This window comes from Brachionichthys hirsutus, chromosome 13 (assembly GCF_040956055.1).
Source record: "Brachionichthys hirsutus isolate HB-005 chromosome 13, CSIRO-AGI_Bhir_v1, whole genome shotgun sequence".
In the NCBI taxonomy this organism is placed as follows: Eukaryota; Metazoa; Chordata; class Actinopteri; order Lophiiformes; family Brachionichthyidae; genus Brachionichthys; species Brachionichthys hirsutus.
Genome location: NC_090909.1, coordinates 4,615,375 through 4,629,930, shown reverse-complemented (window position 1 = coordinate 4,629,930; position 14,556 = coordinate 4,615,375). Strand labels below are relative to the sequence as shown.

Sequence of the window (14,556 nt, the reverse complement as noted above, 5' to 3'; positions counted from 1 at the left end):
TGGGGATGAGCGCGGCGGGGGGGTGTGCCGTTCGCCGTGCGTGTCGCTCGGCTACCCCCGCCCCCCCCCCCCCCCCCACGCTTCACCTCCATCAGCGCAAAGGCACCAGAGAGAAGTTCCGTCTGCTCCCTGACGCACGGGTCCGCGCGTCAGACGATGGCACGTCCTCGTCCGTGGGCTGCGCCGTCGCGTTTGGGGCACCGCTGCTCTCAAGAGAACTGAGGGGGATCACGCGCGTTCACCATGGCTGACTTTGGCGAGGAGAACAAGAAGAAGACGATGATGATGATGAAGAAGAGCGCCGTCTGGAAAGCGTCGTCGGGAGGAGCCGACGTGAGCGCGGAGACGCACCGGGGGGAGCCGCTGTCAAACGGCTCGGGCGGCGTGAAGAGGGCGCAAAGCGAATCCAGCTGCGAGTCCCCGACGCGGGAGCGCGCGGGCGCGGGCGCGGACTCAGCCTCCCGAGCGATCCCTCGTCGGAGCAGCCTGATCAAGGTATCCATGCGTCAAGAGAAGCGCGTCCGGACCTTCGCGCGTCGCCGCGCCGCGCAGCGAATGCAAACTGTTGCTTTAAGGACTCTTTAGATTAGAAGATGGTAAAAAAAAAAAATATGAGCTTTAAAACGAGCTTAAAGCTCAGAAAGAGCTCGAGGTGTATAAAAGCTTCTGATGCCGTCGAACATAACGCAGGAGAATGACTCATGAGGTCAGCCAAGATGCTGCGTGGTGAGTTCAGGGTCGAAGCAGAATAATCAGCCACGGGGCCGCTGTAGTTCGATGAGGAGAGGGCCGGGGAGCCCCATAGGACGAGTCGAAAACGCCGTGGCCGGCGTGCAAGGATCCAAACCAACATGGAACCCCGACTGGACTCTCCGGGCGCGTGTTGTTGTGGATTTGTGCAGGGAGGGCTTCGCTCCGCGACGCGTCTCCCGGTTTGGCCCTCAGCGAGGCCCCGGTTCACCGTTTCTCCCTGCGTGAACCTGCAGCTTCACCCGCGTGTGATCTCTGCTCGCGCTCGACACGACAGGAAACCGGCCAGTTGGCCAATTTCCTGGCGCAGTTCGTGTTGCAATATCCCTATTAAGCCGAGAGCCCCCCCCCCCCCCCTCTCTCTCACATACCTCCTTGCCCCACACACAGGCCTGCTCTTGTCTGTGTTCTGCTGCCGGGCAGACGCCGAGGATTTCAGAACGCTCCCGTGAGGTTCAGGCTCCTCCATGCTGTGTCTCTGGAAAGGCGTTAAGCATCTTGTAGCTCTGCATGCAATCACCATGTTTGATGCGTTACTAGCTCGAGAGCAGACCCTCGACCCCCCCCCCCCGTGCAGATGGGGGTGAGGTGGGGATGGATGGATGGATGGAATTCTACCCAGGAATGATCGAGTCATGAATCTACCTGTCGACAGAGCAGTTTGTAGCGCTGTTTGATGAGCTCTGGGTTGCACACGGCGGGCGTCTGGGTGGAATGCAGGCACGTAAACCGGAAACGTGACATTCCGCTTTGGTTTTGATGAGAGTCGGCTGATTGATGTCCAGCGTGTGCCCCTTTTTCTCCCCAGATAAGGTCGTATTTTTAGTGTGTGCACTTCATGCCGTTGTGCTGACAGAGATGCAAAATCCAGTTAACAGTCATTCCGTCTGCTCCAACTTCATCTTGATGTCGATAACCGTCATGTAGTCTATACTGTTTGACTCTCTCACCCTTACACACGCACACACGCACACACACACACACACGCGCACACACACACAGCACAGGCTGGTTTAATGCATTGTCTGCAGGAATTCCATGGCCTTCAGGTAACTCCTGTTATGTAACCCCAGCTATAAACCAATTAGCTCAACTTAGAAAGGAGACGCTAACTTAAAAGTAGCTTGCAGGACCAAACACTTCTGAAATCTAGTTGCCACTAATTAGCAGCAACTTTCTTTCTTTCTTTCTTTCAGTATCTAGTTTTTTTTTTTTTTTTTACTGAAGGGAAGAATGGGTGTCGGTGTTTCCAGTTCTTATGCAAAGCTAAGATAGTCTTCTGGCAAATATGCGTAGGCCTACTTTGTGCTCTGTAGAAGCCTGTGTTTGTGTGTGTGTGTGCGTGTTTGTGTGTTTGTGTGCGTGTGTGTGTTTTAGATTGACGGAACAGGATTAGCCTGAGGTGCTAACACACAGCAAGGAAGTTTCAATGTTTGCACCAGAACAGGCTTGAGCACTTCCTGCTTTTCAAATGATCATCTTAGCCCGCATTAGCATTGGGCCGTTAGCTGTGTCTCAATAATGTTAGCACATCTGTCGAAGAAAGCGTTCTCACAGAGACGGTTTGGTCTACAGGGAATTCCTGAATGTCTTTCCGTCCTTTACCATTGCCACATAAAGCGCTGCCCCTGTTGCCTAGTAACAATGACAGCTGCTGTCGATTAGCTCGGTTAGCAAGTCAGAGCGGAAGTTGTTGTATAGCTGTAGATAAAAACTGGAAATCAGGACATAAATAAAAGAAAAATAGTGATAACGTTCAAAATAACATTTTTGCATCGAAACTGATTTATTAGGGGTAATAGAAACAGAAATTTTATTGTGCTTTTTTTTTGTGTAGAAAAGATGCTCAGGTTCGAAGGAACCTTCAAAAGGACGTGCCTGTCCTTTTGCCTGTTCTGTGACGCATTCAGTCTTCAAATGCAACCTTCAATGGATGCCTTCACTGAAATTAAGACTCAAATTCTGTGATGGAGCCATATATCCTGGGTGTAGGGCTTATCAGCTGCGATCACGAGGTCGACCTTGTTTAATTCCTCGTGGTGTGTGTGTTATATTGTGTGTCTTATGAGAGCTCACATATCTTCAAAGGGCCGAGGCATAACGGAGCGTCTGCTGCTCGACTTGCCACAAGCGCTGCACAGTTAAGCTGCTGTAAATGCTCACTGTATTCCTTTAAAGCTTCCTTCCCACATTAAGTGAGCTTAATGTGGGAATGGCTCGAATGCAAAATGCTGTACTTTGACCTGTTTAATAATCCGCACCAAACAAAGAGACATATTGATTATTAACAGCCTGTGGTTCATAGATGGATCATATTTGAAGACTCCATCTTTATTTGTGTATTTGATTTTTTTAGTCCATGAAGATGTTCATGTTACAATTTCATATACTGTACAGCTTAAAAATGACATATCGTGTTAATAATATAGCAGGAAACACACCTACACGCACGCCTCTACTGACAGTGCTGATACTAAAAAAAACAGGACATAGGATTGTAGTTTTTTCTTCTGAGACCGCTTTGTGAAACCGGAGCAGAGCGCACGCGAGAGTAAAGTCGTCCTGACATGTTGCTTCACTCAGAATGTTAATATAATTTCAATGAGCCTGGAAACACATTCCAGTAGCGGGGTATTTACTACTCAGCTTTTACAGATATGGTAAAAGTCCTTTTGATGACCCTAAATCTGCGTTATCTCAAATCGTGATTTGCATCTGGATACAGTTGCGTGAAACATCATTGCAGTGCAAAAAAAAAAAAGGCCAACCTCTGACTCACAATTTAATGAACTCCCCCCCTCGGCACAAGAGCCCCATACATGTCCATGCAGAACATGCAGAACTTACATAACCTCATCAAAACGGTCGCTGATGGGGGGGGGGAAAGCAAGCAGAGTGTTGATGATAAAAATAAGTGTAAGAGGAAGCTGAGGGGAATTGATAAAGGTATATCAGTGCACAGCACAGGTATGTGTGAAATCATCCACTGCAATAAAACTTCATATCAGCGGCATAAATAACTATAAAAGCACTCAGAGAGCACAGACCTCCGCCAAGCAGCTCATTCCTCTGGTAAGTGGATTTACACCGTCCACATGGTGATCTGGATCGTCGACAAAAGGTTCTAAATTGTTCTTGGCATCTTTATACACCGGAGTCGATGTGTATTGTCCTCATTCTGGATCCTTTTTTGCCCTTTCTATTCATCTTCCTCGTTTACCCCCTCCCAACTCCCCTCCTGGTGGTATTGAACTCCAGGCCAGGAGGCAGTGGAATAAACGAATGCCATTTCGTCATCCGTCGTCATCTGCGGCCTTCACAAGGTCGCAGGACAGAGAGTCTGGCTTCACCTCTATTTTTTTTATTTTGTTCTGTATCAGTGCGCATGAAGACAGACTGTAATCTGCCAAAGTGCTTCTGTATTTCTTATTCTCGTTTTAGTATTCTCCAGTTTCAGCTTTCGTGATAGCGGATCATCTTTTGCATCCAACCTGTTCTGTAGATCCAGCTGTCCTATCAGGAACATCAGTGTAATATTCCAACTGTAGTAACTGTAATCTTTTTTATATTTGGTGGCTGATTTAATAAATAAATAAATAAATCTCTCTACATTTAGACATTTTAGAAGTTATTTTAACTTTAACTACACAAATGTTTCTTGAAAATGATTTAATTTTTTACAGCTCGTACATTATTATTATTTTTTTTTTACCAAATACCCACTGACTCTTGTTATTTCTCCATGTGGGTGTCAGAATCCTCAACGTCTACCCAAAAGTGAAGTAGGATGAGGGATATGTTTCTCTGTAAGAGGATAGACTTCATGGAAATAAACAGATTTTTTTTTTTGCTCAGGTTTTTGACAGCATGGATGTATCAGGGAATACACGGTGTATATAAATGGGTCCCAGCGTTTACCTGCTGAGCCATCGCACTGCACTCACTTCCACATTTACTCGTCCTTACCGAATCGGGAATCCTTCTGTCTTTCTTCTTTCTCTATCCTCTTTGTTTGTCACTTCGCTCGGATGTGAGTGGAGTAACAGGAAGGCGCTCCGTGGGCTGGCTGACAGGCAGCTTCCTGCTTTAAAGAGCGGTGGTGGTTTTAGAGACTCGTCTGTGAGGAAAGAACAAAATAGGGCCTGCTTGGCGGAGATACGACTCGTGCAGCCGAACGCACGCTAACAGAAAGGAAGTAAAGTGGAATTTTATCTGTGGATGTGTCTTGGAGTGGGAACTAGTTTATATTTATCAATACTGTATATTCAAATGTAATTAGCATTTCCTCCATCCCTCTTAGTTTAATCTTGATAGGATAACTCATGGAGGGCCCACAGTAGCATTAGCGTTGCGTGTGGCTTCGTGCAGAGCTGACAGCCTCCACACAAGCCGCTAATCGAATCCAAACGGCTGAGCAGGCCACTTGAAACAACACTGTTGAGCTTCAAACGCTGCTTGCATCCGGCTCAAACCGTATGATCTTTGATTAGATTGTCAGGGAAGCCATCCATTTGCAGCAGGCAGCATGAGTTCTGATCCAATGCTTGTCTAATGGAGGATGGCATGCTCCTTAGTGGCGATGGTGCGTGAACGTCTGTGGGGAAGGCGTTTTTTCTGTGCAGTATTTCTAACTTGGTAACATGTGTGCAGCTGTTGGTCACTGTCCTTCTGTTAATGCACGTCGTCCCTTTTCCGCACTCTAACCTCCGCCATCCTTTCACCGTTGCCTTCCTTCCTCCTTTCTCATCAGGATGGGTCACGTGCCGGCCGGGATAGGAAGAAAACGGTGTCCTTCAGCAGCAGCCTGTCGGAGAAGAAGATCAGCAGTGCTGCAGACTGTATCCACTCCATGGTGGGTCAGCAGCAGCGGCCCTTTATGTAAAATACCTCTGCATGGAATAGTTGATGTGAAATTCCGAGGTTTCTGTTGGGTAAACCGGCTTCAGAGCGTGTCGGGATTTGTTCAGAAGTGAGACCGAAGTCTGCATCGAAAGTCACGGGAGGATTTAATACGTATCTTTCTTCCAGGTTGAGGGGAGTGAGCTGAAGAAAATCCGGACTAATTCCCGTATTTACCAGCGTTACTACCTGTTAGACACAGGCCTCCAGGCTCTGTGTTGGGAGCCGTCCAAGAAGGAGTCAGACAAAGCCCGGATCTCCCTCGCCTCCATACGAGAGGTCAGTGTTCAGAGAAAGACCGGGATAAATCGCTCCTTCAAATGACACCGTTTATTCCCGAATCATCTCATCGGCTTTTTTGTTTTTTACTGTTCCTCTTACACATTCTTGTGCGCTCAAATTTTAGGTACGAACAGGTCGTAACACGGAAACGTTCCGCACCAGTGGAGTTTATGAGCAGATTTCTGAGGACTGTGCATTCTCCATCATCTATGGTGAGATGTATGAAAGCTTGGACCTGGTGGCTAACTCTGCTGAAGTGGCTAACATTTGGGTGACCGGCCTAAGGTACGACACGGCGAAGAACTGGGAGCAGTTTTGCACACATTTTTGTTTGAATTCCCCCCGGTTGTCAAAAAAACGAACTAAGTCTAAAGAAACTAGACTGAATTATATCCCCATTGCTTTATGAGATCTGATCATGGCAGTATGCAGGTTGAAGTTCACGCCTTTCTGTTTGCCTATTTAATCTCAACCTCTAATCTAGATATGGTTGCAGCCGCCACCAGGACTTTAGGTCCTCTGTTTGGTTTGGTTTCATTTCATTTTGGGTTTAAGGCAGTTATAATTTTAATAATCAGCTTTTTATGTTGGGGAAAACTGTGAAGACGAGCCAGTAGGAGGAGCAAAGACGGCCACTTCTTCTTCTTTTTTCTTTTACTTCTTGTCCTCCAGGTATCTGATGCAATATGGAAAGCATGCCCTGGACATGCTCGCCAGCAGTCACGACAGTCTTCGTCTTGTCTGGTTGGAGCAGTTGTTCTCGTCCGCTGCCGAATCGGATAGGCTTGAAGATGTCGAAGAAGGGATCCGCCTACAGTTGGCTATTAAGTTGATACAGAGAGTGAACCCTGGGGTGAGCAGCGGCAAAGTGGAGCATAGGTTTAGAGAGCTTCAAAGAGTCAGGGAGAAGGCGTGTGGCCTTGCTCTCGACAACGGCTCTGGAATGAAAGATCACAGCGAGAGCAAAAGGCCAGTAATCAGGAATGAGCGCGTCACCAAGGAAGAGTTCATCGAGGTTTTCCATTACTTTTGCACTCGTCCAGAGATCTACTTCCTGTTGGTGCAGTTCTCTAGTAACAAGGAGTTCCTGGACACCAAAGATTTGATGAGGTTCCTGGAGGCTGAGCAAGGCATGGCTCAAGTGAGTAGCACAAAGGAATCACCCGTTGTACGCAGTCTCTGCATTGTCCAGTTTCGGCTTTGTCTTTCAAGTCCATGTTCTCACAACTGTGTCCTCCAGGTGAGCGAGGAGACCAGCCTGAAGCTCATCCGGTCCCATGAGCCATCGGAAGAAGGCCAGCAGCAGGGATACCTGTCGCTGGATGGCTTCACCAGCTACCTCACCTCACCGGAGTGCCATCTGTTTGACAGGGAGCATGACATGGTCTGCCAGGACATGTCCCAGCCTTTGTCTCACTACTACATCAACTCCTCCCACAACACCTACCTCATCGAGGACCAGTTCCGAGGTCCAGCTGACATTTCCGGCTACATCCGTGCCCTGAAGATGGGCTGTCGATGCGTGGAGGTGGATGTTTGTGATGGTCCTGATGAGGAGCCCATTGTGTGCACTGGACACAGTCTGTCCCCGACCTTGCCCTTGCGCTCTGTGTTAGAGGCAATTGGAAAGTTTGCCTTTGTGGCATCAGAGTATCCATTAATTGTATGTATTGAAAACCACTGTTCACACCATCAACAGAAAGTGATGCACCAACATCTCACCAGGACTTTAGGGGGGAGCTTATACTCAAGCACCGAGGAGGAAGAGGAGTCATACCTTCCATCGCCCCATGCTCTAAGACATCGAATTCTACTTAAGGGTAAAAAGTTGGGGCCGGGTTGCGATGGGGAAGACGGGGAGGTAAGTGAGGAAGATGAGGGGGCGGAGATGTGTCAAAGGCTCAAAGCAGCCAACAGTGGTGGTGCAGCATCTGGAGAAAATGATAAGGACATGGTGCAAAAAAACATCTTGTTCGCAGGTGTCAGTCCTTCAAATTCTCTTCTTCCTCCCCCCAAAGGTTTCCAACTTCTAAAAGAGCTGTCTGACCTCGTAACCCTCTGCCGTTCAGTCCGCTTCGTTGACTTTCCGACATCATCCGAAAGACAGAAATCCTGGGACATATGTTCCTTTAATGAACCTCTGGCCTTGCGTCTTGCTAGCGAGAACCCTGGAGACTTCGTCAACCACAACAAGCATTTCCTGTCGAGGGTCTACCCCAACCCGATGCGTATCGACTCGAGCAACATGAACCCCCAGGACCTGTGGAAATGCGGTTGCCAGATTGTGTCCATGAACTTTCAGACGGCAGGACTGATGATGGACCTAAACACAGCCTGGTTCAGGCAGAATGGGAACTGCGGTTACGTCCTGCGGCCAGCCATCATGCGCCGGGAGGTGTCTTATTTCAGCGCCGACACCAGAGAGACGGTGCCTGGAGTGTCTCCGCAGCTGCTCCATGTGAAGGTGTATTAGATGAACGTGGCGACTGCAACAGATAGCTCGGGCATGCGGGACTTAGGGGGATCTAGTGGTAGAGCATATCCCTTACGGGGGAGTGTGCTCTTCTTCATGGAGCACGCCATGTTCCTTTTGGAACCCAGAATGGACAAAGCACCTACTGGTCCTTTAACGATCCACTATCGGTTCCGCTATGCACTTGGACCTTTCCAAGAGCACCGAAGGGGAGTCAAAGGCCATTCAGTTGGTTTCAGTTTGCAACCTCACCACTAGATGCCGCTAATTCCTCCACGCTGGACCTTAAAAGACGAATTGCATTTGATTTTTGAGTCACTTACAGTTTATGGTGATCTTTCTCCCAGGTGATTAGCGGCCAAAACCTGCCCAAACCAAGGGGGTCGGGGGCCAAAGGCGATGTGGTGGACCCCTATGTGTACGTCGAGATCCACGGCATCCCGGCCGACTGTACGGAGCGCCGCACCCGGACGGTGACCGAGAATGGGGACAACCCCATCTTTGATGAGAGCTTCGAGTTCCAGATCAACCTGCCGGATCTTGCCATGGTTCGCTTCGTGGTGCTGGACGATGACTTCATAGGGGATGAGTTCATAGGTTGGTGCCAGGGTCAGCGGTCGGGAGCTGTAACGGACTCAGAACCGTAGTAGCTGCTGCTTCTTCTTCATATTCTCCTTCTCCTCCTCTACTTCCTCCTCCGGCTTGTCCCTCCAGGGGTCGCCACAGCAAATCAACGTCCTCCCCAACACCAGCCACTCTCATGTCCTCCCTCACTGCGTCCATTTATCTTCTCCTGGGTCGACCTCTAGCCCCGTTCCCTGGCAGTTCCATCCTCAGCATACTTCTACCGATATAGTCCCCATCTCTCCTCTGGACATGTCCAAACCATCGAAGTCTGTCCTCTCTATCCTTATCTCCAAAACGTCTAACCTCCACTGTCCCTCTTATCGTCTCATTTCTAATCCTATCCAACCGGATCACTTATCAGACTTTTAGTCGTTTGCTAAATTGCTTTCCAGGTTTTCACATTTCTCTAAAAAGACACTGAAATGAAATCTGTCTTCCACCACAGGTCAGTATACTATCCCTCTGGAGTGTCTTCAACCCGGGTACCGACATGTACCGCTCCAGTCTTTGACGGGGGACGAACTTGCCTATGCCCAGCTGTTTGTCCATGTGGCCCTCACCAATCGGAGAGGTGGGGGAAAGCCTCACAAAAGGGGGCTGTCCGTTCGAAAGGCCCGCAAGGGGAGAGACTACACGGCTCTGAGGGATTTAGGGGTCCGGGTTGTGGATGACGCTTTCAAGATGGCTGCCCCTGTGCTGAGGGAAGCCACCGACCTGAGAGAAAACATGCAGGTGTGGAAGACTGGAGATTTCTTAGATATGTTCGTTTACATTATTTAGCTTATGTTAAATCTGATCCATTTATTTTAATATACAAGATCCTGTTTTAACAATGTTCGCTTCTAGCTACATGGCTAACATAAAAAACAACACTTTCAGGAGGTAAATAATAACTGACAGATTTATAGTTTCTCCAGATGATTAAAGTATTCAATGATAAAAGTCATGTAGAACAAATAGGAAGGGGAAAGCTGTGGGGCTTTTCATTAGTGTGTGTGTGTGTGTGAAAGCGAGTCTAGAAGGAGACAGAGCAGGAAGCGATGTGACAGATATTTATGTTTAATTCATTTTGACATACTCCATTCTGCTTTCCGCCAGGGTCAGGGAATCCAACGGGAATCCAACGGGAACGTGAAGGACCTTTTTATGTGTTCAAATTGTTTCAATTTTGCTCTTTCTTTTGTGAAACAGAACTCTGTAGCGGTGTTTAAGGAGCTGTGCGGGGTGTCGGTGGTCGCTAACCTCATGCAGTGCGTGCTAGCTCTGTGCTCCAGAGCGTCTGGACCGGACGGGTCGCCCTTGCTGCTGTTTGACCTCCGGGACTGCTACCCCACCTTGGAGCCACAGGGGCCCCTGCCCGACGTTCTCCGCCGGGTCGTCTCCTCATACGAAACGGTGAGGGGGGAAGGAAGACTGACTCCAGATAAAGAACAGAGCAGACTCTGAAGTGTACTGAAAGGAAGGAAAGCAGCCGAGGTCACAAATCGACCGACGCAGCCCGTCTCCCGTCGGCTTGACCTTACAACGAAGCCCCGCCTCCCGCTGAAAAGTTTCCTCTTTTAGCTGTCATGTTCCCAATCGGGATGGGACCTTCCACGACCCCCTGATGTGTGTGTGTGTGCGTGTGTGTGTGTGTGTGCATGTTTAATTGTCGATGAACGCCGTTTCGCAGCACGCAATCAACCAGACTGTAGTGAAGAATAATAATAATGTGATTCATGCACAAATAAATACATTTGATGCTAATGGATTACTTTCCTGTTTGCAGATGGTCCAGTCCAGCAGAGCGGTCATGGAGCATTCTGGTGCGACGTACAAGAGGATCCTGCATATACAGACAATGGGTGTGTAGACTGTGTGTGTGTGTGTGTGTGTGTGTGTGTGTGTGTTTGTGATTCAAATTGGCTCGGTCCCTGTCATCAATCAGCCGTCAGACTTTTAGGAGAGGCTGGCCAGTTTGTGTAATGCCCATGATTGTTTACTGATTTCATCCACACCCTGAGGGTCCTCTGACTTTTAGTCATCCAGCCTATTGTCATGGTGACGTTTAAAAAGAGAAAAACACCCACAAAACTCGCTAGCAAACACGATTTACCACTTCCTCTTGCTGATTCAGTCTTCAACTGTCACCCGGACGACAGTGTGATTGACAGTGTGACTGACACCTGGAAGCTTCAGCTGGTGACATGGAGTGAAAACGAACCACATTACGATAAAAAAAAAAAAAGACAAAGAAAAGCTGCTCCCACTGTTTCCGATGTCTTTCCATACGCAAGCGACTTCATGAGATGTTTGTGGAATGAAATTCACATTTGTGAGCTAAAAAAAAAAACAAAGAATGTTAGAGAGAAGCGTGACAGAAAAGAGGACTTAAGATCGTCCGCTGAGTGCAGCTTTTCGGGGGGGGGGTCACAGCTTGACTCTCTGACCTGCGACGCATCCGTCTCTTTTTGCAGCTCGCATCGCAGTGGCGCTGAACTGCTGCTCCGTGTGTGTGACCCTCTGTATTATCATCAGTAAGTAGCGTGAGGTAGATAGCTTAGCCTCGTGCACACCAGTATGATCCACTGATAGAGAGCTGCAGCCCCGGCTGAAGGCCTGTTCATCTTTATGAATAAAAGTTCTTGTCTGGACAGCGTAAATATGGCAATCAGGCGATCCAACGGGGATGCTCTCATCTCAGTCCCGAAGAAGAGAGGGGGAGGGGGGGGGGGAGGGGGGGTGCAGCGAGAAGCCATTTAAGGTCATTTAAAGGGAGCCAGATGGGGGCAGAGATGGATGTCTGGAAGTTACGTCAGAGCTGGGAGATGAAACATAAGCCGTGGTATGATGGATAGCAGAGATGGAAGGCAAAAAAACATCAAGGGAGAGGAGAGGGCGATCGGCCAGTTCATCCGAATCAGAAAAACGTACATCCAGCAATTCAGATCATCCGGGGTTCATCCGGATCATTTGGCCTCCGGGACGCCGGGGCGAAAACCCGTCATTGACCGTTTCAGCTCTGACCAACTTCACTGATGCTAAAGGTTGAGCACATGACATCACAGGAGACGGAGGTCGCCGTGGTTACAGTTCAGCTTCTGAAAGGGGAAAGAGACGATTCGGTAAGAGAGGAAATGTGATGACGAAAATAACAACGCCCCCCCCCCCAGAATGCAAACTTGTACAAACTAGTAACGTTTTCACCATCCGCCTGTGTGTGTGTGTGTGTGTGTGTGTGTGTGTGCTCTGCTGTAGCCACACCCAGGAGTGATGTCACACCCTGTTAGTCACTTCAAAGTGGTTTGCTGTTGAATCTTTGCTGCTGAAGTCAGACCTGCAGGTTTTCTCTTTCCTGCTACGTTCTGGAGGTTATTTTGGCTTGTGGGTCCAGGACCCTGTTTCTGCACACGCACGCGCACACGCACACGCACACACACACACACACGCTGGCCCGTTACGGCGTGGAAATAACGTCTGTCCACTGGTTTCACAGGGAAGTGGACACACGCTCGCACTACGTTGGCAAGTAGGTTTTGAGTTGCCTAGCAACGGGGCTATAAAGGTTATTATTCAGGCTACTTCTGTAGGTGTGCGTGAATGAGGATCAGAGAGTGTGTGTGTGTGTGTGTGTGTGTGTGCGTGCAGGTGATCATCACTTGCTGCTGATGCTCAGCGACAGAGAGGGACTGCGTGCGAGGAATGTTTAAACGGCGCCGCCATTCGACCGGCTTGTCTTCCCGGCCTGGCACCTCGGGGCTCTCGTCAATGCCTCAGTGATGTTTGCTTGGTGTTAACCCACTTCCGGGTTTCCATGGTAACATTGGGACAGTGGCCCGGGGTGGCCAGAGAAAGGCGGATACACACAGTACACACACAGTTTTAAAATACTCCTTCCGCTCCTCCCTGCACGACCTGAAGCTCGAGGCTACTTACCTACGACGTGTTTAGCTTAATGCTAACGTCACCGCCATGCAGTGCAACGAGCAGGCTAGAACTTCATTCCGTTGAAATGCACCCGCTCACCTGCCGCTCCGTCTTCCCGGCTCTAGCCATGGAGTTTCACGAGAACCTGCAGAGCCTGGCGACGAGGGAGGGGCTGAAAGGTCGGAAGGTGACTCGAGCGCTGGAGAGCTTCAGCTGGAACATCACCATCCTCAAGGTCGGGAAGGCGCTCACACACACTCTTGCGTGTAAGAGGTCCTAGAATAGGCTACGTTTCGGCCTCATCTTTTTTTTTTGTTGTTGTTCTCTTTCTACCCTCTGTCCTCATCTCTCCATCCGACCCTGCGTTTCCCCGTTTCGCCTCTCAGGGCCAGGCCGACCTGCTGACGCACGCCAAAGACGAGGTGCAGGAGAACATGAAGCAGGTCCACGATGCCGCGCTGACCGGAAGCCTGACCAACAAGAGCCTCGGGTGGCGGGCGCTCCGCCCCCAAACGCAGCGAGGTCCGGATGACAAACCCGCCACGAGCGGCAGAGGGCCCCCTGCGAAGTGATTACACATCACCCACCGGCGTCGGCTGGGACCAACCCTTATGTTCATGTCCAACATGGGGGGGGGTCGGGGGGCTGTAAAAGATGAAACAAGCAGCTGCAGTGGTCGAAGCGCTGCAGGACAGAAATGAGAAACTGTGTGTGGAACGTCGCTCGATTTAAAGCCAAGGTTCATTTTTATCTGTAAATACAGAGACTGTCTATTAACCGTTTTTGTTTTTATGTGCGCTTTGTCTTGAGGGAGGCGCATCCTAGACGCATCGCTCCGATGCGGTCCAGGATGCTTTACGGCCACGCCCACGACAGTCCAGGCTCCCCTGAATTACTGGCACCTCCACACCCAGCAAACGGCTTCTGCTCCACAAAACTCTGGGCAAGCGATATCCCAAAAAATAAATAAAAAAAAACTCCAGAAGCAACACCTCACATCAGTCTCACGTCGTCGTCGTCTCCGGTGATGTTGTACTTTTGTACCGACTCGCCATCGATCAACTCCCGCGTGGAAACGTCTGCCTCCAGGGAACGAATGGTCGCATTGAAAGTGCTACGTTTGTGTTGCAAAAAAAAAAAAAAAAACACTGTACAGTATTTTGATAAGTATTTCTATCTCTTTGCTGTTAAAGATATTTTATATATATAAGTTATTGATCCCTGATTGAATACATTCCAGATTCTATCGATGCAGCGGATGGGGCTCGATCTGTTCAGCGTGGAAAAAGGATGCAGTTTGATTACCTTTTATTTCACGGCCGGCTTGGAAATAAAGCAGTTTTTAAATTAAATTACTCTTCTGTATTCCTGTTATTCTGGGTGCAAGGGCTTTACTTCGACAAGCGTTCCCACGTGACACGAGGCACAGGTGTAGAAACTCATCCAGGACCGTGGGGAACGGACCTCTTTACCCGGTCTATGTCAGACACAAGACAATGAAGCCCCCTTTGCAGATTTAGCCGTAACAGGAAGCGAAACAGAAACTAGAACTGGCATTGCTGAGAGATTATTCTGAAGGTCAGAGTCTACGCCTGTAAGATTTACTCTGACAGTCGCAT

At 49.1% G+C, this 14,556-nt stretch overlaps 1 protein-coding gene across 1 annotated transcript; it reads left to right on the top strand.

Annotated features, from left to right (window-relative positions):
* The first annotated feature begins 243 nt into the window (after positions 1-243).
* LOC137903023 (inactive phospholipase C-like protein 2) lies at positions 244-14,525 on the top strand. Its single transcript, XM_068747141.1, has 12 exons — positions 244-495; positions 5,501-5,602; positions 5,779-5,928; positions 6,056-6,216; positions 6,604-7,072; positions 7,172-8,395; positions 8,752-9,001; positions 9,477-9,763; positions 10,223-10,426; positions 10,800-10,875; positions 13,063-13,172; positions 13,324-14,525. The coding sequence occupies exons 1-12, from the start codon at positions 244-246 to the stop codon at positions 13,507-13,509; spliced, it is 3,471 nt and encodes a 1,156-aa protein (XP_068603242.1). The 3' UTR covers positions 13,510-14,525.
* Positions 14,526-14,556: the final 31 nt, after the last annotated feature.

What these genes read in the sequence shown, in the direction of transcription:
- LOC137903023 (XM_068747141.1), top strand. Translation starts at nt 244, where the DNA reads ATGGCTGACTTTGGCGAGGAGAACAAGAAGAAGACGATGATGATGATG. An exon ending in CATAGGGGATGAGTTCATAG is followed by an intron (nt 9,002 to 9,476) that starts GTTGGTGCCAGG and finishes CTTCCACCACAG; the next exon opens with GTCAGTATACTATCCCTCTG. An exon ending in CCTGCATATACAGACAATGG is followed by an intron (nt 10,876 to 13,062) that starts GTGTGTAGACTG and finishes TCCCGGCTCTAG; the next exon opens with CCATGGAGTTTCACGAGAAC.